This window comes from Capronia epimyces (genome assembly GCF_000585565.1).
Source record: "Capronia epimyces CBS 606.96 chromosome Unknown aczIQ-supercont1.3, whole genome shotgun sequence".
Lineage (NCBI taxonomy): Eukaryota > Fungi > Ascomycota > Eurotiomycetes > Chaetothyriales > Herpotrichiellaceae > Capronia > Capronia epimyces.
This window is the reverse complement of record NW_006912906.1, coordinates 1,370,429-1,393,961: the sequence shown is the minus strand read 5'-3', so window position 1 is coordinate 1,393,961 and position 23,533 is coordinate 1,370,429. Positions and strand designations below refer to the sequence as shown.

Below are 23,533 nucleotides of genomic sequence, written 5' to 3'. Positions count from 1 at the left end.
TGTCTCCAAAAGAAACGACTGAGAACTTAAAGGAATCGCTCGATGCTCTTCATGAACGACGCATAGTAGTAGTAGAAGCAGATAGACCGGTAGTGGAAGGAGACGAGAAGCGCGGAGCGAGTTCAAACTTGAATAGCCAAACAACAAGGCAAGCCCAAGCAAGTAAGCAAGTAAGCAAGCATCCAAGCAAGCGAGAGAAATGTTGGACTGCCTGCACCCTAGACACGTGCGAAGTGAAGCGCGCTTTTGCTCTCTCGCTGGTTTCTCGTTAGGGTGCGGCAAAACCAGACTCAATGACACTAGAAACATATCCCGGATGGACAGCTACTCGCCTCGCCTGATCTCGTCTTCTAGGTGGCCCATGAGCTGACGCGTGAGCACAGTAGGCCAGACAGCAGGTGAATATTGAATCCAATCATCTCTTCCGCCATGATCGGGCATAGATTCAAAGTTTGTGAAGCTGATGGTGACTTCGCTAGACGAGGCTGAGACCCAGAGATCCGATTCTCACCAACTCCTACTCGTCTCGAGGCGATGCCATGCCATAGCATACTCCCAAGAGCTCTTTCCTGGCCTGGCCTGATATGTAATGTCATGTTATATCATGCTCAACGCACCCACCGCAGTATCTCTATTGCTGGTTTCAAAGGATATCAATATCGATCGCGCCATGATGGCTTTTTTTATGTGAGGGAACGCGCACACAGTGTTCGCAGACAGTCAGTCCCTTCAAGCGAATGTTGTGCTCTTGCTGTACAATACGATGGGTTCCAGCCCGAGAAGGAGAGAAAGACCAAAGACCTGCCTCGTTCTTGTTGACAACGCCTTGGTTCTCGGGGAGGGTAAGTGGAGGGGCAGTTTTGAAATGCCATGCCATGGCTCGAAGCTAAGTTCGCCGTCGTCCTGCGCGCGAAATGGCGTTCTAATGGGTGCAGGGCTCGATTTGCACAGTACTTGACCAAGCAGCGAACATGCTCGGCATGGGCCCGATCGACTGAGTGGTACGGAGTACTTGGATCAGCTACGGTACCTCTGGATCATGCCACCAGGCGCACCACTGTTTGTACAGTAGGCCAGGTCAGTCTGAGGTCAGCGGCGTCCAGAAAGCCGGATATCTGGGGCCGGCAATGGTGCTTGAGTGAGTTGGGACATCAACCGGTACACCAGGCGGTTGCGTTTTCTGGGGTTGGAAGGCGCAATCATGGCGAAAGGGACCGGCGAGAGTCATTGATGGGGAATGTTTGGGCAAGGAGAGTAGAGCCTTATGAGCCCCGTTCCAACGCAAGTCTGTTAAAGCCCAACAAAGCTTACAATGAGGATTCGATATGCTTCGCACAACTCAGCTTCGCACTGGATCCCAGTTGTTGTTTGATGGTCACGCTAAGCAGAGTCTCGAGCCCCGCTGTTGAAGATCACAGGACAAACGGGGCATCATCTATTACAAATATTGAGGATCAGGATATTGAGATGGCAAATTATTCCAGTTCAACTGAATTGCTTCATACGCTGGATAAAGAGAAGTCTCTCTTACAACAATCAACTGGGACCTGACTTTCTAGATCGTCAATTACAACGGATTATCTAACATAATGCCTGTGATGGCTGGCTGTCAAGTACCCCGCTTGCCCCAGCCGCTGAAAAATCCACCAGTACTTGCTGATGTGGTATGAGATGATGCTTTCGGCGTGTCCTTGGTCTCTGAAGAGATCGAGGCTGTCGGCGACTCTGATGAGCTTGCGCGTGCTACCGGCGATGTACTCGACCCACCCAAGATCTTTCGCAGCGCCTCCAGCTTTCCCTTGGTCTCTTCAAGTTCCTGTCGAGCTACTGCCTCGGCAGTTTTTGCATTCACTAGCTCAAGCAGGAGCGCCTCGTTAGAGACGGGCTCGTGGTTGTCGGTTGCAAGGATGGCCTGGGTGTTAAGGCTGCTCGACCGTTTGGAGAATGGTCCCGGCGTGATGCTGGACAACCTAGAGGAATCAGGCTTGCCCAGCCTCAGCTCTCGGAGCCCAGGCTTTGCAGGAGGCCACTTCTGGTCGGGGGTCTCAGTGACAGGGGTATAAGTATCTGAAGGTGACTCCGGGACGGCGCTATTCCGAGACCGCAGCTCCGCCACAGTCCGCTCCAGGCGTTGTTTCTCCCTATGCGCATCTTGGATTCTTGACCGTGCTTCACGCAAGTCTTCTTTGAGCGAGTTATGTTCGGCTTCGCGCTCGTCGAGCTGCTTCATGAGTTCCTGGCACTTCATCGCTTCGGACTCGTGCCTTTCTTTCCATTCAGACACCGAGTCACGGAGCTGATGTTTTGATTGCATTATAGACAACCGCTTTGAATCTGCCTGGCGCAACTGGTGATTAGCCGCCTCCATGAGAGTATCCAAAGCGACATCTTCATCGGTAGCTTCTCCTCCAGCAATCTCTCTGATCTCTGCTGTTTGCTGTTGGAGCCGATCCAGCAAAGTTCGTGCAATTTGACGATCCTCTTCTCGTTCTTCGCGCTCTTTCTGTAGTTCTCGAGCGAGCTCAACTTGTTGATGCTGAAGTTTGGACAATTCCGTAAGCAGGTCCTCGATTTGGTGGTGCAAATTTCGGTCACTGGAGTTTGATGTAGGAATATTGTTGGTATCTACTACAACGGCGGTCGAAGAAACTACCTTCAAAGATCCTTCATCAGACAAGTCCGTAGCAAGGGTGCTGGTATCTGAGTTGGTTGTCTCGACCGAGTTCAGCGTCGAAGTCAAGCTGTGGCCTGAGGATGATTTTCTGATTGATGTGTTGTTACCTGGGATAAGAAGACTCAAGTTTGTGGACCTAGACGGGCCGTGTGTCGAACTGGCCCAAAACCGACCCAAGAAGTTTGAGGCTGCAGTCATCAAAGAAGGGGCGGCGGATAAAGTTTGCGACTGCTGGAAACTGGCCTCTAGTGACTGGAGAAGTTCCTGGCTCACCAAGCCGGTGACTGATACAAAATCTGCAACCAGTTCATCGGCCTGCTGGGCATAGGTGTCCCATAGACTTCGGGAGAGTAGAAACTGCATGGCATCTTCAAATTCGGTGAATGCCAGAAGCTTCTTCTCGTTCCGTTGCATCAGTGAGATAGCTACTCGCATCAGGGTTTCTGTTGCTCCTTCGGACAAGATGACATCGTAGATCCGCAGCAACATGGGAAGTGGACATGTAACAGCAAAGAAGGATAAGAACCATTGAGACACGTAAAGTGGTTCGACCTTGAGGTCCTCGAGGTGGGCAGCCAGCTCGGGTAAATGGCGGGTCAGCAACTGTTGGAATTGATAGATCCGAAGATGGAGACCCGATAGATCTGGTAGATAGCACGATCGAAGGTCATAGTGCTCCATGAGTCTGCAGCTCGGTTAACATTGTCATGGCAGAGAACGGATGTTGTCGTACCTCACGAGGATGCAGAATGCTTCAGGCTCGGTCATGTGCATCAGGAGTGGTCCGACAACGAACCCAAGACCCTGACAATATCCAATCTTGTCATCATAGAGACTGAAGGCTTTCAAGACCTTTCCCAGCATTCGTTGACCATCACCATCCTTCTCCCGAAACATGTCGACATTCGGGAAACTCCTGCCCACGTCTTTCCCTATTAGAGCATCATATGGGCTTGGTTCGTTGGACAGTTTTTGGTACTCGGAATGCAGAAAAGGATCCTGTGCCCGGGCGATGCTTGGCCATACAACTCCTCGAAGAGGCGGTGGCACTCCACCACGAATCTTGTTGGATGTGAGCGTTGGGAGTCGTTGGGCGGTCTGGGTGTAGTCCTGAACCAATGCCGCCCAGAATTCCAACTCGGTCATTGGCGGAGCAGGTAGCAGTGAGTATCTCAACGACTGACGTTGCGGCCCGTCAACCAATCTCTTCAGTTGTTGTATCGAAGGCGGCCGCGTGTTCTTCCGCGGGCGGGTACTTGATGCTATTCCAGCTTTCGGATCTGTGGCCAAGGCGGCGTTTTCCTTCTCGAGACGGGCCAGCAGTAGAGCCGTGGACTGGCTCGGATCAGCATGCATGTTTCGCTGAATGTCTGGCTAGTACCAACTCACCTCGTCACTCGCTTCATCCTTAGGCTCTTGTTCTTCCGTCTTTTCCAGTCCTTCCCAATTTACTGAGTTCAGCGAAGGGGTGCTTCCGGAAGTCTGTGATGAGGAACGGCTAGATCGGGTTGACGAAGGAGAGCTTTCGGGTGCTGCAGCTTCTGGCGAGCGTGCCAGGTCGGGGTCTTCATCGAGGCTCGACAGGACAGATACATCAGAGAGTCGTACAGTGATCATCGAGCTTCTTGGAAGAGGCACATTCTGCGGTGATATCTCATCCTCTAATTCTGGAGCGTGTTCCATGGACATGTCGGGAGAGTGCTCCGCGGTCACTTCGGCCATAGTTGGTGTAATGTTGAATCTGACGACAGCCGCGGTATTTATGAGAGAACGGAGGGACCAGCGAGGCGGTCAGAGGGGCAGGGCGGAGGGCAAAAGAGTGAGCCCTCGTGGAGGTTGGGTGTGCCGCAACGATCAAAGGAAAGACTGCTCGCAGGGTTCGCCAGCGACCGTGCGAGGGGAGAGCAAGTGTTCCTACACCGACAGGAGACAAAGGAAAGGATGTCGTCAAGGATGACCAGACAAGACGGCAGAAGAGAGTCGAAGACATGAAGCACAGTGCGCAGGATGGATCAATGCAAGTGGGCCAGGGGTTGGTGAAACTACTCTCTGTTACTCCTAGGTTGGCCACCCCCCATCAAATGGCTCTGTCCAATGCTGATCGACGATTGACTCCAGCAATCTCGGTTCATCGTCATAAGAGCTTGCCTGGATAAGGAGAGAATCAATTGCGCTCCTGCTAAGTACTGTATCTTACTGCCTAGCACTGGGTTGCAACCACTGCAGTCTGTCGCCTAGACCTAGATAGATATTTTGGAGATGGGGTAAACCTCTGACCGAAGTTCCAGACAAGGCGCGTCGACAAGGGAATATGCGGGGAAAGCAGCACGCATCCAAGTCACCACCGCGTCTCATGTTGCAACTATGAGGAGGTACCGGGTAGGTGTCGGGTATTTATGAATGACTGTCATGTTATCACGAAATCAGAGGCGAATCATCAAGAAGACCTCTGAGACGGGAGGACTTCGTGGGATACAGCACTGAGTGATGCGTGTCAGGGTCTCAGGGGCTGGGTGCCAGATGTGTCCTAGGCCGTGTCTCTATTATTGACCATTTCGAGAACCCTGGTTGGACGCTAAACTCGACTAGATTTCACTGAGGTCTCGCCTTAAGCAAACAACCATGAGCTCGATTAACGAATTAGTCTAGCATGATCGCCACCCGTTGACCTAGGTGCTAACTTTCCCAAGGTACATACACGGAGTACATATGTGAGGTACCATATCTACAATGCCTGGAACCTGGTACTATTGCCAAACTTCCCGAAAGGGGTTAGCGCGTGTCGCGCCAAGATTGCGCGTGTCTCTGCACGCCTCCTCTCAACCTGCAGCCATGTTTATGTACTCCGTACTCTAATTAGTACCTGAAATGTTGACAGTTGCTTGGTAAACAACCTTCCAGGCCTACCCAGATACATACCCTCTACGTTGTACTCATCCCCCTGGTGTTTGTCACACTCAGTTCACTCGATCACCAGATTGTGTGCTAGATGCAGGCGGTGCAATCGATCTCTGGCCCTCTTGCCGGGTACTGATACACTACTCCCAGATTGCACTTTGATTTTGGCAAAGATGGATGAGTCCGTGTTCGACATGGACGACGGCAGCTCGGACTTTGCTCCCAGCACCGTAAGTGCTTTGCCAGAACTGGACTGAGACCTGACTGACATTGTTGCGCAAAAGGCAAAGACCAAACCAGTCAAGAAAGCTGCTGCTCCGAAAGCTGCGGCCAAGAAGACGAATGCGCCAAAGGCAAAGCCTGGACCGAAGCCCAAGACAACTGTACCAAAAAAACGCGCCAAGAAGGACTCTGAAGATGAGGGCTCAGACGAGGAATCGGCCCCCGTGTTTAACGACGAGTCGCTCCTGGAAGATACCCCCCCGCAAGCAAAGAAGGCCAAGCCCAACCCGCTCAAAGGGGGTCAGAAGAAGCCCCTCGCTGACGTTGTCAATGAAGCCATCGGCATAGACGGTGCGACCGACTCGCCGCAGCCCCAGAAGAAGAAGCGCGTCTCGGAGCAGTACCAGAAGCTCACACAGCTAGAACATATCATCAAGCGTCCTGACACTTACATTGGATCAGTTGAACGCACAGAGAAACAGATGTGGGTCTACAATACGGAACAAGATAGTATGGAGTTCCGAGAAGTGTCATATGTCCCGGGCATCTTCAAGATCTTTGATGAAATCCTGGTCAATGCTGCCGACAACAAACAAAACGACAAGAACATGGACGAAATGCGAGTCACCATCGATCGAGAGAAGGGGGAAATCAGTGTCTGGAACAATGGCCGAGGCATCCCCATCGAGATTCATTCTAAGGAAAAGATTTACATCCCGGAGATGATCTTTGGCCACCTGCTTACCGGCTCTAACTACGATGACAACGAACAAAAGATCACAGGTGGCAGGAATGGTTATGGCGCGAAGCTCTGCAATATTTTCAGCACAGAATTCACTGTTGAAACCGCGGATTCGAGAACCAAGAAGAAATACAAACAGACATGGACGAACAACATGTCTAAGATGGGAAAGGCAAAGATTACAGACAGCAAAGGCGAGGATTTTACTAAAGTCACCTTCTCGCCTGACTTCGCCAAGTTCGGGATGACTGCAATGGACGATGATCTTGAAGCACTGTTCAAGCGCCGGGTCTATGATCTTGCCGGCACTTGTAAAGGTGTTGCAGTGAAATTGAACGGCTCTCGTGTGCCGGTCCGAAATTTCAAGAAATACTGTGAAATGTATACCAAAGCTATCAAGAAGGAGCGAGGTGAAGAGGCAGCAAATGACGCTTCGGAGATCTTTACAGAGTCTCCCGACCCGCGTTGGGAGATTGGCTTCGCCGTATCTGATGGCTCGTTCCAGCAAGTATCATTTGCCAACTCGATTGCCACAACCTCAGGTGGCACGCATGTCAACTACGTGGCAGATCAGATTGTCAACCGCCTCATGGACGTTGTCAAGAAGAGGAATAAGGGCGGTGCAGCGTTGAAGCCCAACCAGATTCGAAACCATATCTTCGTCTTCGTCAATGCTTTAATCGTCAATCCCGCTTTCACAGGGCAGACCAAGGAGCAGCTTACCACAAAACCGAGCCAGTTTGGCAGCAAGTGCCAGGTGTCTGAGGAGTTCATGAAAAAAATTGCAAAGACAGAAGTCATCAACAACATCCTTCACTTCGCCCAACAAAAAGCCGATCAGATAATGAAGAAATCAGATGGCAGCCGGCGAAGTCGTATGAACAACCCCAAGCTCACAGATGCCAACAAAGCAGGCACTAGGGAAGGCCACAAGTGCACTTTGATCTTGACAGAGGGTGACTCGGCCAAAGGTCTTGCATTGGCAGGACGATCGGTTGTTGGCCCTGATTTGTTTGGCGTGTTCCCTCTTCGTGGCAAACTTTTAAACGTCCGAGATGCGTCGGTCGACCAAATTTCCAAGAACGCCGAAATCCAGAATATCAAGAACTTTCTAGGTCTACAGCACAAAAAGGTCTATACGGACACGCACGGCCTTCGATATGGGCATTTGATGATCATGACGGATCAGGATCACGATGGTAGTCATATCAAGGGCTTGCTGATCAACTTCCTGCAAGTCCAATTTCCCAGTTTGCTGAAGATCCCGAAGTTTTTGGTCGAATTCATCACGCCGATCGTCAAAGTGTACAAAGGAGACCCCAAGAACCCCTCCCAAGTTCGAGCTTTTTACACTATGCCAGAGTACGAGGCATGGAAAGAGACACACAAGCACGAACGTGGATGGGAGTACAAGTACTACAAGGGGCTGGGCACGAGCACGACCGAAGATGCGCAGCAATACTTCAATGACATCGACAAACATCACAAAGAGTTCGACGTCATGAAGGACGAAGAAGTCCCATTGATAGAATTGGCATTCTCGAAGAAGAAGACTGATGAGCGAAAAGAGTGGTTGCGTCAATTCAAAGCCGGAACCTATCTGGATCACACGATGAAGAATATTTCTTATTCCGATTTCATCAACAGGGAGCTGATTCTCTTCAGCATGGCGGACAATATTCGATCCATTCCTTCTGTGGTCGATGGGTTGAAACCTGGACAACGAAAAGTCATGTACGCGTGCTTCAAACGAAATGTGAAAAAGGATATGAAGGTTGCTGAATTGTCTGGCTTGGTTGGAGGAATGACTGCCTACCATCATGGTGAGGCATCTCTCCAGCAAACGATCGTTGGCCTGGCGCAGACCTTTGTCGGATCAAACAACGTCAATCTGCTTGAGCCCTCTGGCCAGTTCGGCACACGAAATCAGGGTGGTAACGACTGCGCCAGTGCTCGTTACATCTTCACCCGCCTATCACCATTTGCCAGGAAGCTCTTCCACCAAGCCGATGAGCCTCTGCTAACGTACAACACCGATGATGACAAGACCATAGAGCCTGAAGTGTATGTGCCGGTGGTTCCTCTGATCCTCTTAAATGGTGCCGATGGTATCGGAACTGGCTGGAGCTCCTCCATCCCGAATTACAATCCTGAGGATATTGTGGAGAATCTCAGGCGCAGAATGCGTGGTGAGGAATGGACACCCATGCAACCCTGGTTCCGTGGTTTCAAGGGGGAGGTTAAAGCAACAGCGCCGGACCGATTCCAGTTCAGTGGTATCATTCACCGGACAGGAAATACCGAAGTGGAGATCACCGAATTGCCAATCCGAGTATGGACACAGGATTTCAAGGACAAACTTGAAGAGATCATCAAGGCCGAAAAGGTGCCATCATTCATCAAGGACTACAAGGACTACAACACCCATAACACTGTTCACTTCATCATCCAGATGGACGAGAAGCACGCAGAGGCAGCAGTTGAAGAAGGGCTTGTGGAGAAATTCAAGCTGACGAAGTCCGTTGCGACCTCGAACCTCGTGGCCTTTGACACGGAGGGTCGTATCACCAAATACGCAAATGTCGAAGCCATCATGGACGAATTCTACAGCTATCGTCTTCAGATGTACGCCAAGCGGAAGGAGTGGCTCTTGCAAGACATGCACAAATCTCTCAAACGTCTAACCAATCAAGCTCGGTTCATACAAATGATCATCGACGGCAAGCTGATCATATCCAAAAAGAAGAAGGCTGTTCTCATTGCAGAACTGAAAAATCTCGGATTCGATGCCTACCCAAAGACCGAAGATCCTTCTAAACAACGCGAGGTTTTGCCGGTAGATGAGGAAGAGCCTGAAGAAGATGATGGGCCGGTGGATGCCAGTGCATACGACTACCTCCTTAGCATGCCCCTTTGGTCTCTCACCCAGGAACGTGTTGAGAAGCTTCTCAAACAGATTGGCGAGAGGGAAGAAGAGATCGATGCACTGATGAAGAAGTCGAAGGAGGATCTGTGGAAGCATGATCTGGACGAATTCATTGCTGAATGGAGATTCCAGCTTGAAGATGAGCATAATCGACAGCGGAACATTCGCAAAGGGAGACGCGTGTCAAAGAAGTTCGCAACAGCAGCGACCTCCAAATCGACTGTGAAGAAGCGAAAAGGTCTGGGTGATGCGATGGATGATTCCGATTTCGAAGTATCGGCTCCAAAGGCCAAGAAGAGCGCGGCCGCACCTAAGCCGACACAAAAGCAAATTTCCATCACGGCGTACGTTGCCCCAAAGACTAATGCCTTGAAGAATGCAATAGAAAAGCGAAAGTTGTATACTGATGGTTCCAGTGACCCTCTCGAGCCTCCCGAAACGGCTCAGCCTCGAACAGATGGTCGCCTTGTGCCTGTCAAGGATGAGACCCAGTCGGATGAGGCCCTTCCCAAACCTTCCAACCGACAGGCTCGTGCTGTCGGCAAGAAGCCAGCAAATTATGCTTTGCTCAGTGACTCGGACAGTGACAATGGAGATGGCTTACTTGCTGACCTGGGAGACATGGTCAAGGGACTGCCTATCAAAGCAACAAATGATAGCGCTAACGAGTCGAGAACATTGTTTGCAGCTTCCGCGTCCCGCCCAAGCAGTAGTCACGGGCACAAGGTTCCGCTCAAATCAGCTCCCAAAGCCACCATGAATTTGTCAGATGATGAGACCGACTACAAGATGCTGGCGCCCCAGTCGTCGCCGAGACGCTCTATCATTGTCACCAGCAAAGAAGAGTTCAGAATTCCCGATGAATCAGACGATGATGTTGTTCCATCAAAGCGCGGCAACAAGGCCCTTCCTAAGAGAGCACAGGCTATTGGTAGCGACGACAGTGAAAGTGATGTGGTCGTGTCTAAACCTAGCAAGAAGGCTCCGGCGAAGAAAGTACCGAAGGAAACTCAGCCCAAAGTTAAGAAAACAGCTACGAAGAGGGCAGCTCCAGCGTCAAAGAAGGTCGAACAGTCGCCGGTCGCTAAGGCTTATGCAAAAAGACTGGCAAAGAAGAGGGTGGTGGACTCTGACGACGAGATGGATGCTCTAGCTGATGACATATTGAAATCTCCTTCCCCGTCCGACTCTGATGAACCTGTGGCGCGAAAGCCTGCAGCCAGGCCTGCAAGACGAGCTGTTGCCTCGAAGAAGACGTATTCTTTTGACGATGATGATGAAGAGGATGAAGACGCAGGTTTCCAGGACGAGGGATCTTCGGGTGCTTTTTCAGACAGTGAATGAGGCGCTCCAAAGGCTTGGATTGAGCATGCCTACGACCTGGCTCTCGATGGGCGTAATTGACAACATCACAATGGAGCAGAGGCGTTGTGGTCATGGGCAGAGACGCTGTGAGCTGCTTTCTCATCTTGCTTGGAGGTTTCTGAATTGAAATATTGAAATACAAGTTACACTCGAGCAGTATGCACGTATGCACATTGTATGCACATGTATTGTTGGCCCAAGAACACCGGTCGCAGCCCGCACTCGTCTCTCTGGAAACTCCGATAATTGACCTAGCCATGAGGCACTGTTCGACAGACACGGACCCTTCGTAGGCGCAAATGCCGTAATGTTCCGCCTGCAGATCCTGATACTGGCATTTCTTTGTTCGTTCACGAGCGGTGGCAAGGCTGGCCAATAGTCGCACTGCTGTGCGACATGGCGATGCAACAGGCCGCTTCAGGGGCCTGGCCGCCGTCTGGACAGATCAGGCACACGTCGAAGGTAAGGAAATTTCATGCTCAACCATCTCTTATTGGTTTCAGGCGGAGGGGTTCAGGCCTGCACCGCGGCTGGATGGATTTCCCTTGTGACAACGGTGCGGTGGAGGGCAAGCTGCATGTTGGCCGCCGGCTTCAGCAACCGGAAAACTGACTCTTGTTTCCTGGAGCAGACAACCACCACAGGAAACAAATGATTATACAGAATGCGAATCTTGCTACGGGAATCCGAACAGTCGAGGGCGACCTTGAGGCCCTCCCAGCATGCGTAATGTCTGCTCGATCCCAACGCATCTCTGATGTTTGTCCGTGCTCCCTGGAAAAAGCCAACCATGCCAGGCATGTTCGTCGTCAGATATGTTGACTCTTCACCGCTTGTCCAAGATGCCGGTCGAATGCAAAATAGCCCTTACTCCGATTCGTCCAAGAAGACGATCGAAGCGGCGGCATGGTCCATCCTCTGGGCCAGGCTGGCTACCTACTTTAGCAGCAGATGTGGTTGCATGAGCTCAAAGACCAGACACTGCCTTTGATCTTGTCCCTTTGATGATAAAGATCCTAGTGCAGGTCTTCCATTCAATCTTGGGAGCACTGTGTATTTTACCAGGAGTCCAGCTTTGTTTTCAACTGGATTTGCAGATTGATGTTTGCCAGTTGAATCCAGCGGTTGGTTTGACTCCAGAAAGACTACATTAACGAGGCTTCCTCCAACATACGCATACGACTTTTGCGGCATCTCTCGTGTCGGGATACCTTGATTTGACCATGGCTGCCATTCGCTCTCTTCTCAATCCGATGGTAGACGACAAGAACCAAGACAGCAACGACGAAAGCAGAGACGACCCTTCCACCCACGACAGTCAAACCTCGGCCTACTCTGATGCTGGAGCAGACTTCCACCAGAAGCCAAACCGAAAGAAACAGAAGATCTGCAAGGATGCCGCAGTCTTCAAGCCTGGCACCATCCGAGGCGAATGTCGATATCCACCATACGAAGATCAAGACGAAGTGCTTGCGGCGAAACACCGCATGTACGAGGTCTATCCTGTCGGCAACATAGCTTCCTACCCGAGGCACATTCCTTACAACAGCGAAAAGAAGCTGTACCTGGAGAAGACCGGTAGAGAGAGCTTTGAAGGTACGTGAACAGGATCACGATCCAGTTGTCTGCCTGCTAACCGTGGCCAGTCTTTCAGTATCAGTTCAAGATTCCGGGAGACTCCGTCCAATACACGATGCTGTGGGATTATAACATTGGACTGGTCCGAACAACACCCTTGTTCAAGTGCGGAAACTACTCCAAGGTGCGGCTGAAAGAGAATGAATGACCCCATGGCGATGAAGGATGTGATCTGACCCAGCCTAGACAACACCCGCGAAAATGCTCTCCCGAAATGTAGGATTGAAGGAGATATGCCATAGCATCACCGGAGGAGCTCTGGTCGCTCAAGGTATGGCACTTGTCCCTCGTTTCTCTGAGACACGCAGACACTGATCTGCTCCCAGGATATTGGATACCATTTGAGGCAGCCAAGGCAGTTGCAGCAACGTTCTGCTTCCACATTCGCTATGCCCTGACTCCCGTCTTTGGCAAAGACTTTCCCGACATGTGTCTCCATCCCGACTCCGAGAACTTCAGATCCATGCAGATCGATCCCGAAATCACCAAGCGATGTGCGGCGCAGGCTCAGCTCTACCGCGAGTTGGAGCTTCACGAAGCCATCACCTCTTCATCCAGCATACCAAGTCCACAGACGCCCCAGACACCGCCGTTTCAATCTCAGGTCAAGAAGCTTTTGCCAAAGACACTCAAGGTCAACGACACACGGAGAGAATACTCCACTGATTCGGGTTGTGAAGACAAATATGAACTCTCTTCGCCTTCCCCACAAATTGCTTTCAGTGACCCTTGGTCCGCAGTCAACACTCCTCGTTCTCCGGCCCCAAAGATCTCGTTCACCAATCCATGGTCGCCTGCAAGTACCACCCGTTCGGACTCCCCTCACGGTACCTCCCGCAGAGGGCGGGCTGCGGCAAATATTCCACGTTCACATACGCCTCTTGATCTCCTGCCACCACCGCGAAAACTACTATACCCAGCGCTCAACGCGACGACGGCGAATGGTGGGAAAAGTGCGGCTGGTGCTCGTGAGGTGTTCTCGACCGAGGGAGTTTCTCCCAAATCGCAGGCAGAGCGCATGGATATCGACGAATACTACGACGCCGGCTCAGATGACTCGGAAGGGCCCAAGGTGGATATGAGAGGTAGAAAGAGATCATCAAGGGGGTTCAACGAGACCAAAGCAGCCTATGTCTTGATGAAGTTGCGGACGCAGACAGACAGTGTAAAGACAGGGTTGAAGTCGTTGAAGCGTCGAGCGTCCAACTAAGAGCATAGGAGGGTCGGTGTCAGGCACGGTGGGATGAGAATGAGATGCAGAAGAGAAGTGGGAAGTGGGCAGTGAGAAGTGATAGGAACCACTGGATATGATCAGACGACACTTATGATTTATTACGTTGATACCTAGCTAGACCTGCATGATTTTTCAAATGGGTACTTCTTGTTCACCTGCTGCCTGCAGTTGCCGTACCTTCCCTCGCCGTCGTCTGCCTAGCTTGGCTCGTCCGCACGGGTCGATTTATCGTTCTCATGTTCTTCCCTTCAGCATTTCTACTTACCATCATGCCCTGCTGACCTCACATTACCCTTGTTAGTTGACTTCTCTACCAACACAAGGTGCAACCTGTACCTGTTACCCATCTCCGTCTGGCTGCCATTTTTTCGGCCACCCATGCCTCATCGTTTTTGACCTTGCCTCTTGTCCATCAGTATGGCTTTCAATGCGATCGATAAGCATTACACTTGTCGATACTTCGCTTACGGCCCGGCTTGCCCAAACCACGACGCCTTCGGCCGCAACATTTGTCCCTACGCTCACTGGGATACAGGACAAATGGCCAGTCATTTTTGGCAACCTGGTACTTGCCTGAAATGGAAAAGCCTTGGGTACTGTGAACATGGTACCGCTTGCTGGTATGAGCACAGGATTACTGGCGTTAGCGCGCTGTACCAGGGAAGTATGAGCATTGTCATTTCCCTTGCATCTGGTGGTAATACTGACTCACTCAAGCCATCGAACTGGCCGGATTCGAACTAGAAGTTGCCGATGCCGCATCCACAGCAGGTTTCAACACGTTCAAGCATGAAGCTTTGTTCAACCTCATATGGGCAGTGAAGAAAATGATATTTCGAGTAGGTGGTGGTCAAGTCAATACAGTCTCTATGCCACAGCATCCCTTCTACCCCGACAGATACCGGCCGAGCGGAATAGGAGATAATACCAACACAAAGAGAAAAAGGAAAGCCATGGCCCAGAAACAAATCCTCGACAGCTCAGTAAAGCCAGAAATGCATACTATCCCGCCTTTGATGAGGAAGCGGAACCTGAAGAGCAGGATGGAAGACAACTTGATAGACCTGTCGTCATCCGATGATGAGATCATGATGAATACGGGCAACACCTCAATCAGCGGGCCAAAGCGGCAAAAGATCTCGGTCAGCGATCTCGGTCAACTTACAGCTTCTCCAACAACCGTGAAGGTTAACAGCCATCACTCAGGCACCACGCCGGCTACCATGGCAGCAAGAGCCACTAAAGCCCGAGACTCGGCTGGTATCAAACGCTCCAATGCTAAAGTCGTCAGAGACCTCCCCACACAGCCGACCCCTGTAATTTCGACAACGACCGCAGCAGCCACGATCATCAAGCAGCTACTTCTGGTCAAGGTCAAGCTGGAAGATTCCAGGAGGGACATGAACACCTGTCAGGCATCGATGAAAGCACTCTTCGATGTACACCACGAAAGGTTTGATGACGATGCAACGATGAAAGCACTGCGTAATCTCAGCCACTCGATGAACAAGGTATTTGACGGAGGGAAGGAAGGAGCTGCAGAGGTGGACAAAGTGGTTGCATGGTTGAAAGGGAATAAAGCCACTACCCTGTAAATGTGGTGATGGAAGAGGGGCTGACGGGGGACGAGTGATGTACAGAGTACCTGGGACGTACCTGCTTGCGTGCGTGGATAATCCGTTGAGTCAGGTCGGGATCCTCGGGGCTCATGAGTGCGTGTTGTATGTAGCTTCACAGCACCGTAGCGAGTTGCAGAGTGTGCTATAGCTAGTAATGCAAACATGATGAGCTTGACGGACTTGGAAGGGCTGGAACTGGTCCACGATCCATCGGCGTAGAGAAAAAAGGGGCCTTAGGGCCGGCAGATGCAGTACGTAACGGCCAAGGCTGAAGAGCGTCCAGGGGCGTTAGCCGACGAGAGCAAACTGCAAAAGGGCAAGAATAGCCGACCACATTTCAGAGAGGCGTCCCTCCATTTGCTGCATCACTGGGTCTACTTGTGAAGGAGCATGCTCAGCAGGGTCGAATTGACGTTCAGCTGGGCCGTGAAGGCTCGGAGACCAGACCAGATACCGCGGGATGGAGATCAGAACCAGTCGAATTGCAAAGTCGGCCATGCCAGTCCTCGACCGAAAGGGTCGACCAGGCCAGACACTGACACTGACAGGACTCTGGCCCGGCCCACGTGGCCATCTACACATACTGTTTCGTCTCGGATAGCCTCCCGACGACTTCCCTGTTGGATACGGCGAGAAGAGATGTGCCGAGTGGATTACAAGATCAAGATCATGCACGCGGGAGCTGGCGACACTCCAGCTGAGGAGGAATTAGAAACCGTGACCAGCCAACAGAATCGGCAAAGTTGAAGTTGAAGTTGCACGCATTTACATTTGCCTTTGCCTTTACGTTTGCGTTCGAAAGGACTGTCTGCATTCTGCCGCCCCCTTGACTACATGAGAGCCAGGAAAAGACTTTGCTGCATTCTGCCGCCACCCCCGGGTGAAGCTGGAGTCCGCCTGAGCTTTGTTTATCATGGCAGGATTCACTGTCTGCCGCACGCGACCTGACCTTGGTCTATCTTTACTGGCACTTCACGCGCGGCTTTTAGTCGACCTTACTATTTTCCTGCTCTTATTACACCATGGTCCTTGCTGCGTCCTGTCAACCTGACATGGTATGAACGCCGGCGAGGAGCTCACGAACACGGCATATTCTACGACGACTTACCGTTGTCAAAGATCGAGGCACAGACTGCCGGTTGGCTTCGTTGTGCCCGTGAAGGCACCCGCACGAGAGCACCACGGACATTCAGTTCTGACTGGTTACTTGTATGTGCGCGCACATATTGCCTTGCCACTAGTAATGACACGTTAGGTATGTTAGCTGGTTGATTGTACTACGTTTCCATCCAGTACTAACTGCCATTGATTCCAGCTCTCAGAGAACCTCCCTCACTCTCACAGAGATGGCGCCGATCCCAGCACCGAGCCCAGCTCAACAAAACGACCAGGCATCTGCATCTGCATCTACATCTCAACCCACGCTCGCCATCTCACCCGCTCTCCTTGTTGGAATCGTGATCCTGGCCGCGTTTGCAGTCATCATCATCATCGCCAGTGTCTGTCGCTACTGTCGTAGTAATAAGGATGGTGATGGCACTCGATCGGCAAGCCTCGAGTACGAGGCGGACCAAAGCGGCGCAAATGTCTTCAACCCCAACCGGCCTCGTTCTGCGGCGCAGAATGCACGCATGAAAGAAGTCAGATGGATCAACAACATGTATGCGTGGGAAAGGGGCAGACAGGCCAGAATCGAGATTGGAGAACTCAAAGCGCCGTCCATGCTCACGGGAAGGACTGGCAAGACTCGAACCTGGGATGAATGGAGCAGCAGTGGTGGTGACAATACTTCACCGTCGGGATCAGCATCCGGAGAACAGGTAAGTGAGCATTGCTTCTTTGGGCTTTTTTTTTGTTGTGATTGCGGAAAGAAAACAAAAAGGAAAGTAGAGAAGAGAAATCTCCGTCTGAGTCTAAATGGCGAAGAACCTTCTCTTTATTTTCGTTGGAAAACATACGCCTGTTGTCCTCCTCAACATCCATCTACGTGGCAGACCAAATGACTGATTCTGCCATAGAGCGACGTCCAGCCGGTCGAAGACCACAGTGGCCTAGAATACTTCTATAACCTTGACAACCCCTACGTCGAGTCCTCGTCCCCGTCCCGACAGCGCCTCGACCACCTAGCACCACCGACTTCGGCCCGAAACTCGTACCAAACCACCAGCAGCGACTACAGTTCCCGCCGGCAGTCCTCGGTGTTGCTTCCTCATCCGATTCAACATCCGCGCGACATGGCTCCTGGCAGTCCCAGCCCACTTCGCCATGAATATCAGTATCAATATGAGGCATCGGAGCCAAAACATCGTCTAGACCATTCGGAGTTGGAAGTAACTCATCATCCAAACCATTCAGAGTCGGAACCATCTCCCTACCAACACCATTATTCAGTTTCGCCGCACGATTCCCCCGAACCGGAACAGATGGTCGCTGAGCCACATGCACACGCGCACGAGCACGTCCGACGTGTTCAGAACCCGAGAATCACCATAAACGACAACGATGCAGAGGATATCACTGCTGATCTGCCATCTCCACCCCGATCTCCCGTCCAGGCTCTGGCTCGGCCTCGGCCTCGTGCCCATCAAGAGGAAAACAACAACACCTTCGAGTCTGTAGACCTGAGTGGCGACTGTGGTCGTGACCGCGAACATAAGGGTATACAGGACAGGATCCAGCGCGGCCACGGCCTTTCTTCGGCAGCGACACCGATATCGATGCCTTCAAGAACCGGACCTGGTCTGGATACAACCACTACCGCTGGTGCTTCATTTTTCCCAACCACGACGGAACTCTTCCCTTCTTTCGACCCTCTGCCGCTCTCACAGCCACGCGGCTCGGTGAGCGTCTACTCTGACGACGAGGACGAGACGTTCCAACATGGACGTGATGGGATGAACCGCGATGGGATGAACCACTACGGAAGTCATGGGATGAACCAGAATGAAAGTGGTGGGATGAACCACTACGGAAGTCATGGGATGAACCAGAATGGAAGTCATGGGAACGATCTGGTCGTCGATCACCATCACGATCATAATGACGGAACGCAGCTCGCGCAGAGAGAAAGAGCAGCGACTGGTGACGGCGTCAGGAATCTGATTCAAGAATGGGAGTCTCTCAACGGTCGCTTTGGACGAGAGTTTTGATGGTCAAGATGGTTGATTGAACAAGCACGTGCGAGTGTCTAAGACCCACGCCTCACTGATGCACTAAGCTCTAAGCTCTAAGCTCTGAGCTCAAAGGTCTAATGAGCCATACATAGGTCGACTATGTAATGTACCTAAGGTGTACCCAAGGTACGTACGGTACCAGTCGCTGCTGGAATCAAGACGTGCTTGTCCTCCCTCAAGTCAACTGCTCACTTGGAGCCACTCAAGAGCCCATGATGGTAACCCAAAGCCGGATGCTGTCGCCGGCACCAGCACCACCCATCTCTTGTTGACTGGCGCCTCTGCCTCTGCCTCTGCCTCTGCGTTGTCTTGGACCGTGATTGGTTTCCGGTTCGGCCGGTGGCTTAAGTCTCCTCTCTCTTCGGAGTGCTTGTCCTCATCTAACCTGCACTCTTGCCCATGGTGGTAAACCCGGATGCTGTGAGTAGCTCACTTAAAGCCACTCTCTCCTCAGAGCGCTCGTCCTCATCTAACCTGAGCAGCTTACTTGGAGCCACTCTCTCCTCGTCTTCATCTAAACTACACTCTTGCCCATGGTGGTAAGCCCGGATGCTGTGAGCAGCTAGCTCACTTAGAGCCACTCTTGCCCATGGTGGTAAGCCCGGATGCTGTCGCCGGCACCACCCATCTCTTGTTGACTGCCGCCTCTGCCTCTGCGTTGTCTTGGTCGTCCGTTTCGGCCGTGGGTGGCTCGGTCTCAGTCTCAGCCTCGTGCATGGTCTCATGCGCGGTCGCCCAGGCAGGTGGATTCTGCAGAATAGCCGGGATGGTCTTTCCATCAAAGTCGATCTGGTTGAGGTGGCTCATCAGGTCGATCAGGAACTTGTGGGTTGAGCGGCCTAGTTTGGGGCTGATGAAGAGCACGTTTGCGGTTGAGGGAAGCTGCGTCATGTTAAACATGCTGTCCACCTCGGCCGCGTCGAAGTCCTCGTCGGAGGCGTGAGCGGCCGCATCAAGAGGCTGAGGAGAACCCTGAGCACCGGAAGCGGGGGCGACGGGATGATCATCGGCATCTCCCATGAAGAATTTCATCACTTTGGGCCAATCCTTGGCGAGATCCTTGATGTAGTCGGCTCCATCTTCGTCGTCTTCGTCTTCGTCGTCTTCGTCTTCGTAGTCTTCGTCGTCGTCTTCGTCGTCTTCGTCGTCCTCGTAGTCTTCTTCATCGGTGCCGTCTTCTACACTGCGTTTTTGTGTAGAGGTCAAGTTGTGATGTTGGGCCAACTCAATTTGAAGCTCCCTGCGTTCTTGTGTAGAGGTCAAGTTGTGATGTTGGTCCAACTCAATTTCAAGCTCCCGTGCGTTCTCGGGCCCAACTCCCCGATCACTCAGCGAGATGGCGGTCGGGCCGACCACGGCCACGGAGGCCCCGGCAGCGGCGACAGGGGCAGTGATAGTGACAGAGAGAGGGTCGACGATAGCGACGGCAGGGCGAGCCGTGACGAGGGTAGGGAGACTGGAGAACCACAGCAGCGGAGCAATGACGACAGGAGCCAAGCCGAGAGGAGTGAAGGCCTTCATCTCGACGATCGATAGCAACTGATCTGAGCCTAGGTGTTGGTCATCATATCTACGTACGTGAAGAGGGAAGTCAACCCACGAGAATCTATCGCTTCAAGTTCGGAGAACTTCTTAGTTGAGGGGGGGTGTGTGTGCCGGGGGTGTGGCAAGTAGGTCGAAAGTGTGACAAGTCGAAAGTGTGACAAGTCGAAAGCGTGGCAAGTAAGTCGAAGGTGCGTAGGATATATGTGTTGTGGGATCCCGGTTGCTGGAAGTGAAGTGAAGTAAAGAGGAAGAGGATGAGGATGAGATATATCTATTATCTCTCACACAAGGGCTTTGGGGCCAAGGTAAGCAAAGTGATGAGATGAGATGAGATGAGATGATGTGTATACATAACGAGAAAGAAGAAAAGCAACGGCCGAAGACGATACTTATACCTCTGCGGTCGACCGAACGAGATCCTCTTCGCCGTCAAGGTTCGGGATTCCACATGAAGGAAGTCCTTGTCTTCACCGTCAAGGTTCGATAGATTCCACATGAAGGAAGGCCTTGTCTTCGCCGTCAAGGTTCGATGGATTCCACATGAAGTCCTTGTCATCGCGACGCCCTGTGCAAACTCTGGTAAGGTTCACCGAAGTGGACAGAGCCATAGGAGAGAACGGCTTCGTATCACAGAGCCATCGGAGAGAGCGGCCTCGCATCGTTGTGCCATAGGAGAAAGCGGCTTCGTATCCTTGTGCCCAATGCAAAGTCTGATGAATGACTCGGGGCGCACAGCACAGTCTACGGGATCCCTAGTCGTACTGTTGAAATATCTTCTCTGACGAATGGATCCCTAAGGTAGTCGTACTGTAGAAATATTTTCTTTTCTCTGACGAATGGATCCCTACTCGTGCTGTAGAAAATTCTTTCTCTGCCTGTAGTATAGATATCGGGCAACGCGCAACGGAAAGCCATAGGATGGTGAGGAAGAGGGATACCTACCCAGATCCGATTCAAGAGTGTGAGTGTGGCTTACAGCTTATCCAGAATAGGGGCACCAGGGAGTTGCAGCGGGCCAATAGGGCGCCGGTACCAGACCAGCGAGAAAGTCAGTGATTGCCCAAGGCGGCGCCCGACCGGAGCCAAGTGATGGTTTTTTGGTAGAGCAGCAGATCAGAGTCATACTGTTATAAATTAGACTGTACGAGAATGCTCGGTGCGTGGTCTAATTAGTGTTGGTGGTGTCTGACACCTGTTGAGTCGTTAGTCGTAATATACGCACCTACGTGATACCTTTAAATTGGGATCACGTGCATGAGAGACTCGGTGGTGGCGGCTTGGAAAAGGATTATATGTCCTCCGTATCCGTACATGATACATGTACCTAAACCCCTAAAATGCCGTGCGTTCGACATGTACTCCGTACCGTGTAGAATGATGAAAGACGACGGGCCATGTCTCCAGATCTAGACGGGAATCAGACACACATCAATTATCTCGACAAAAGGGGCCAACAGTATGATCTGTTTCTGAGACTATTCTTCTCTGATTCATTATCCATTCCCCATTCCTGCCCATCGTCATCATTCCCCCTGCCATACCAGACCGGCCATCACTGTACGGCGCAATTCAAATTTGAACAGACAGAGATCCTCCAGCGCCATCGCTATGGTATATGCAAAAACAGCAACCAAACCCAAAAAGCAATCCATAGCTCGCTTCTCCATTCGCTCCAAATCCACGTCACGCATCGCCTCGCCTAGCATAGCATAGCATACCAAAATCAAACACAACCAATGGGTATCTGTGTCTATGGTCGCAACAAGCCACCAGCATCGGAGAAAGTCAAATCATCCGGCCCGCTGGGTTGCGGTGGTGAATCTTCATCCTCTTGCTGCGAAGGAAATCGGCTATTCCGTGACACTTTCCTGCTCTCCAATCTCATGGGAGACCGGGCCGGGCTGCTGCGTTTTCGGCCGACCGAGATAGACGGGGACCGAATTTCGTCTTCTTCGCGGATATGCGCGTGCCTCGAAAGGAGCCCTCCAATGTCGGACAGAAAAGCTTTGGATCCAGATCGGGTTGCCGGATAATTCGGTTGAGAAAGTCGGCGCGTCGATTCGATGACGGATGCTTGCCGGGACAGGGAAGACGGCGACCCGTCAACTGGCCTATCAACCAGTCCGCCAACATCAAAGAATCCCATCTTGCTTGGTGTATCCGGTTCCGTATATCCGGGGCTGGCCGGGGCGTCCAATTGATGGTTCAAATCATCGAGCTTGATGTCGGTGGACCCGCTGGTCATGCTGTCCACGGACCTTCTCCCTCGCGACCGTGATGCTTCTGCAAAATTCCACCTCGAACTGAATGTCGAGTTGTCATGTGCGTGACCAGCCTCAAGATCCCTGGTGTGGTTGGGCAACGCAACTTCGGCCGGACGGGGAAATTGTTCCAGTGTAGAACCGTGTCGCAATGGAGGCGGTAATGATACGCCCACACCCCTGGCCAGGTCTTCGTCGGATCCCCAAACATGATGTGTCAGGGATCGAGTTCGCGATCGGGTAGGGGTGCGCCCGATGGAGCTGGTTTCGTCCATGGACATGATTCGGAATTTGGCCTTCTTGACTCCTTTGTCGCGGATAAAACTGCCAATCGCAATGGCATTCGAGACGCCCGCCGCGGCCAGAATCTCCAGAGATGCCAACAGCGATCGATATTGCTGTGAGGAACGGCGAGAAATGGTGGAAGGGATTCGATAGGCGGTGATGGCGATCAGGATGACGGACAGCAGGAAGAGCAAGACGAGTGATATTTTCTTGGTGAAACGCATTGAGGACTGCAAAACAAGTGGAATAGGAAAGACGATCAAAACAATGTCGGTGACCATGTCACAGACTCCCATGACAATCAATTGCACCAACCCTTCTCGACACTTGGGGCCCGGATCTGGGGTCACCTGCCAGTAATGTGCGAAGGGTTGACACTCGGCGAGAGTGGCGATGACGACTCCGACATAGGTGACAATCAGGAAGCCATATATCATTCGCAGACCGATTTCGTAGGACTTGGCCCACGATTTTCCGATCAGACGCTTGAGGAATTCGAGGACGGTGAGTTTGGCCACCCAGATGAAGGCGGCATAAAAGATGCGCGCAACCAGGACCAATTTACTTCCTATCTCACGATGACGAATGTCGAGACGCGTCAGTCCCTCGACCTGGGTGTTGTTGGTTCCCCAGAGCAAGATGACATGGACAAAGGCCATGCGAATCAGTAGCGGAATGATGCTGTAGAACATGATCTTGTCTTCTCGGAACAATCGTTCCGTGCGCACCCACCGACCGAACAGCCGAATCAAGATGGCCGTCAGGGCGAACAATGTACACCACCAAGACACTATCAGGGTGGGATTCATGTCCAACTCGTCCTGGAGAGCCGGGGGCTCATGGTGATACATGCGCGTCTGCAGGATTTGGACACGCGCCATGTCGTCGGATCGAAGGGAGGATGGTTTGCTTTATTCGAGGTTCTTCAGGAGGCAGTTCATGGCTCAAGCG

The 23,533-nt window shown here is 52.0% G+C and overlaps 7 protein-coding genes across 7 annotated transcripts; 4 read left to right on the top strand and 3 right to left on the bottom strand.

The window, feature by feature from the left end:
* Window positions 1-1,609: 1,609 nt before the first annotated feature.
* A1O3_03765 (uncharacterized protein) lies at window positions 1,610-4,396 on the bottom strand (the record flags this gene model as incomplete). The annotated part of the gene is made up of 3 exons (XM_007733900.1): window positions 1,610-3,359; window positions 3,408-4,009; window positions 4,064-4,396. 3 exons carry the CDS (start codon window positions 4,394-4,396, stop codon window positions 1,610-1,612), a joined length of 2,685 nt encoding a protein of 894 aa, XP_007732090.1.
* A 1,349-nt stretch (window positions 4,397-5,745) lies between these two features.
* Window positions 5,746-10,806, top strand: A1O3_03764 (DNA topoisomerase II; the record flags this gene model as incomplete). Its single annotated transcript, XM_007733899.1, has 2 exons — window positions 5,746-5,802; window positions 5,857-10,806. 2 exons carry the CDS (start codon window positions 5,746-5,748, stop codon window positions 10,804-10,806), a joined length of 5,007 nt encoding a protein of 1,668 aa, XP_007732089.1.
* Window positions 10,807-12,050: 1,244 nt separating this feature from the next.
* A1O3_03763 (uncharacterized protein) lies at window positions 12,051-13,675 on the top strand (the record flags this gene model as incomplete). The annotated part of the gene is made up of 4 exons (XM_007733898.1): window positions 12,051-12,423; window positions 12,474-12,589; window positions 12,652-12,736; window positions 12,792-13,675. The coding sequence occupies 4 exons, from the start codon at window positions 12,051-12,053 to the stop codon at window positions 13,673-13,675; spliced, it is 1,458 nt and encodes a 485-aa protein (XP_007732088.1).
* A 441-nt stretch (window positions 13,676-14,116) lies between these two features.
* On the top strand, window positions 14,117-15,294 carry A1O3_03762 (uncharacterized protein; the record flags this gene model as incomplete). The annotated part of the gene is made up of 2 exons (XM_007733897.1): window positions 14,117-14,363; window positions 14,417-15,294. The coding sequence occupies 2 exons, from the start codon at window positions 14,117-14,119 to the stop codon at window positions 15,292-15,294; spliced, it is 1,125 nt and encodes a 374-aa protein (XP_007732087.1).
* A 1,370-nt stretch (window positions 15,295-16,664) lies between these two features.
* Window positions 16,665-18,467, top strand: A1O3_03761 (uncharacterized protein; the record flags this gene model as incomplete). Its single annotated transcript, XM_007733896.1, has 2 exons — window positions 16,665-17,138; window positions 17,337-18,467. The coding sequence occupies 2 exons, from the start codon at window positions 16,665-16,667 to the stop codon at window positions 18,465-18,467; spliced, it is 1,605 nt and encodes a 534-aa protein (XP_007732086.1).
* Window positions 18,468-19,058: 591 nt separating this feature from the next.
* On the bottom strand, window positions 19,059-20,012 carry A1O3_03760 (uncharacterized protein; the record flags this gene model as incomplete). Its single annotated transcript, XM_007733895.1, has 1 exon — window positions 19,059-20,012. The coding sequence occupies one exon, from the start codon at window positions 20,010-20,012 to the stop codon at window positions 19,059-19,061; it is 954 nt and encodes a 317-aa protein (XP_007732085.1).
* Window positions 20,013-21,786: 1,774 nt separating this feature from the next.
* On the bottom strand, window positions 21,787-23,463 carry A1O3_03759 (uncharacterized protein; the record flags this gene model as incomplete). Its single annotated transcript, XM_007733894.1, has 1 exon — window positions 21,787-23,463. One exon carries the CDS (start codon window positions 23,461-23,463, stop codon window positions 21,787-21,789), a length of 1,677 nt encoding a protein of 558 aa, XP_007732084.1.
* Between the last annotated feature and the right edge of the window lie 70 nt (window positions 23,464-23,533).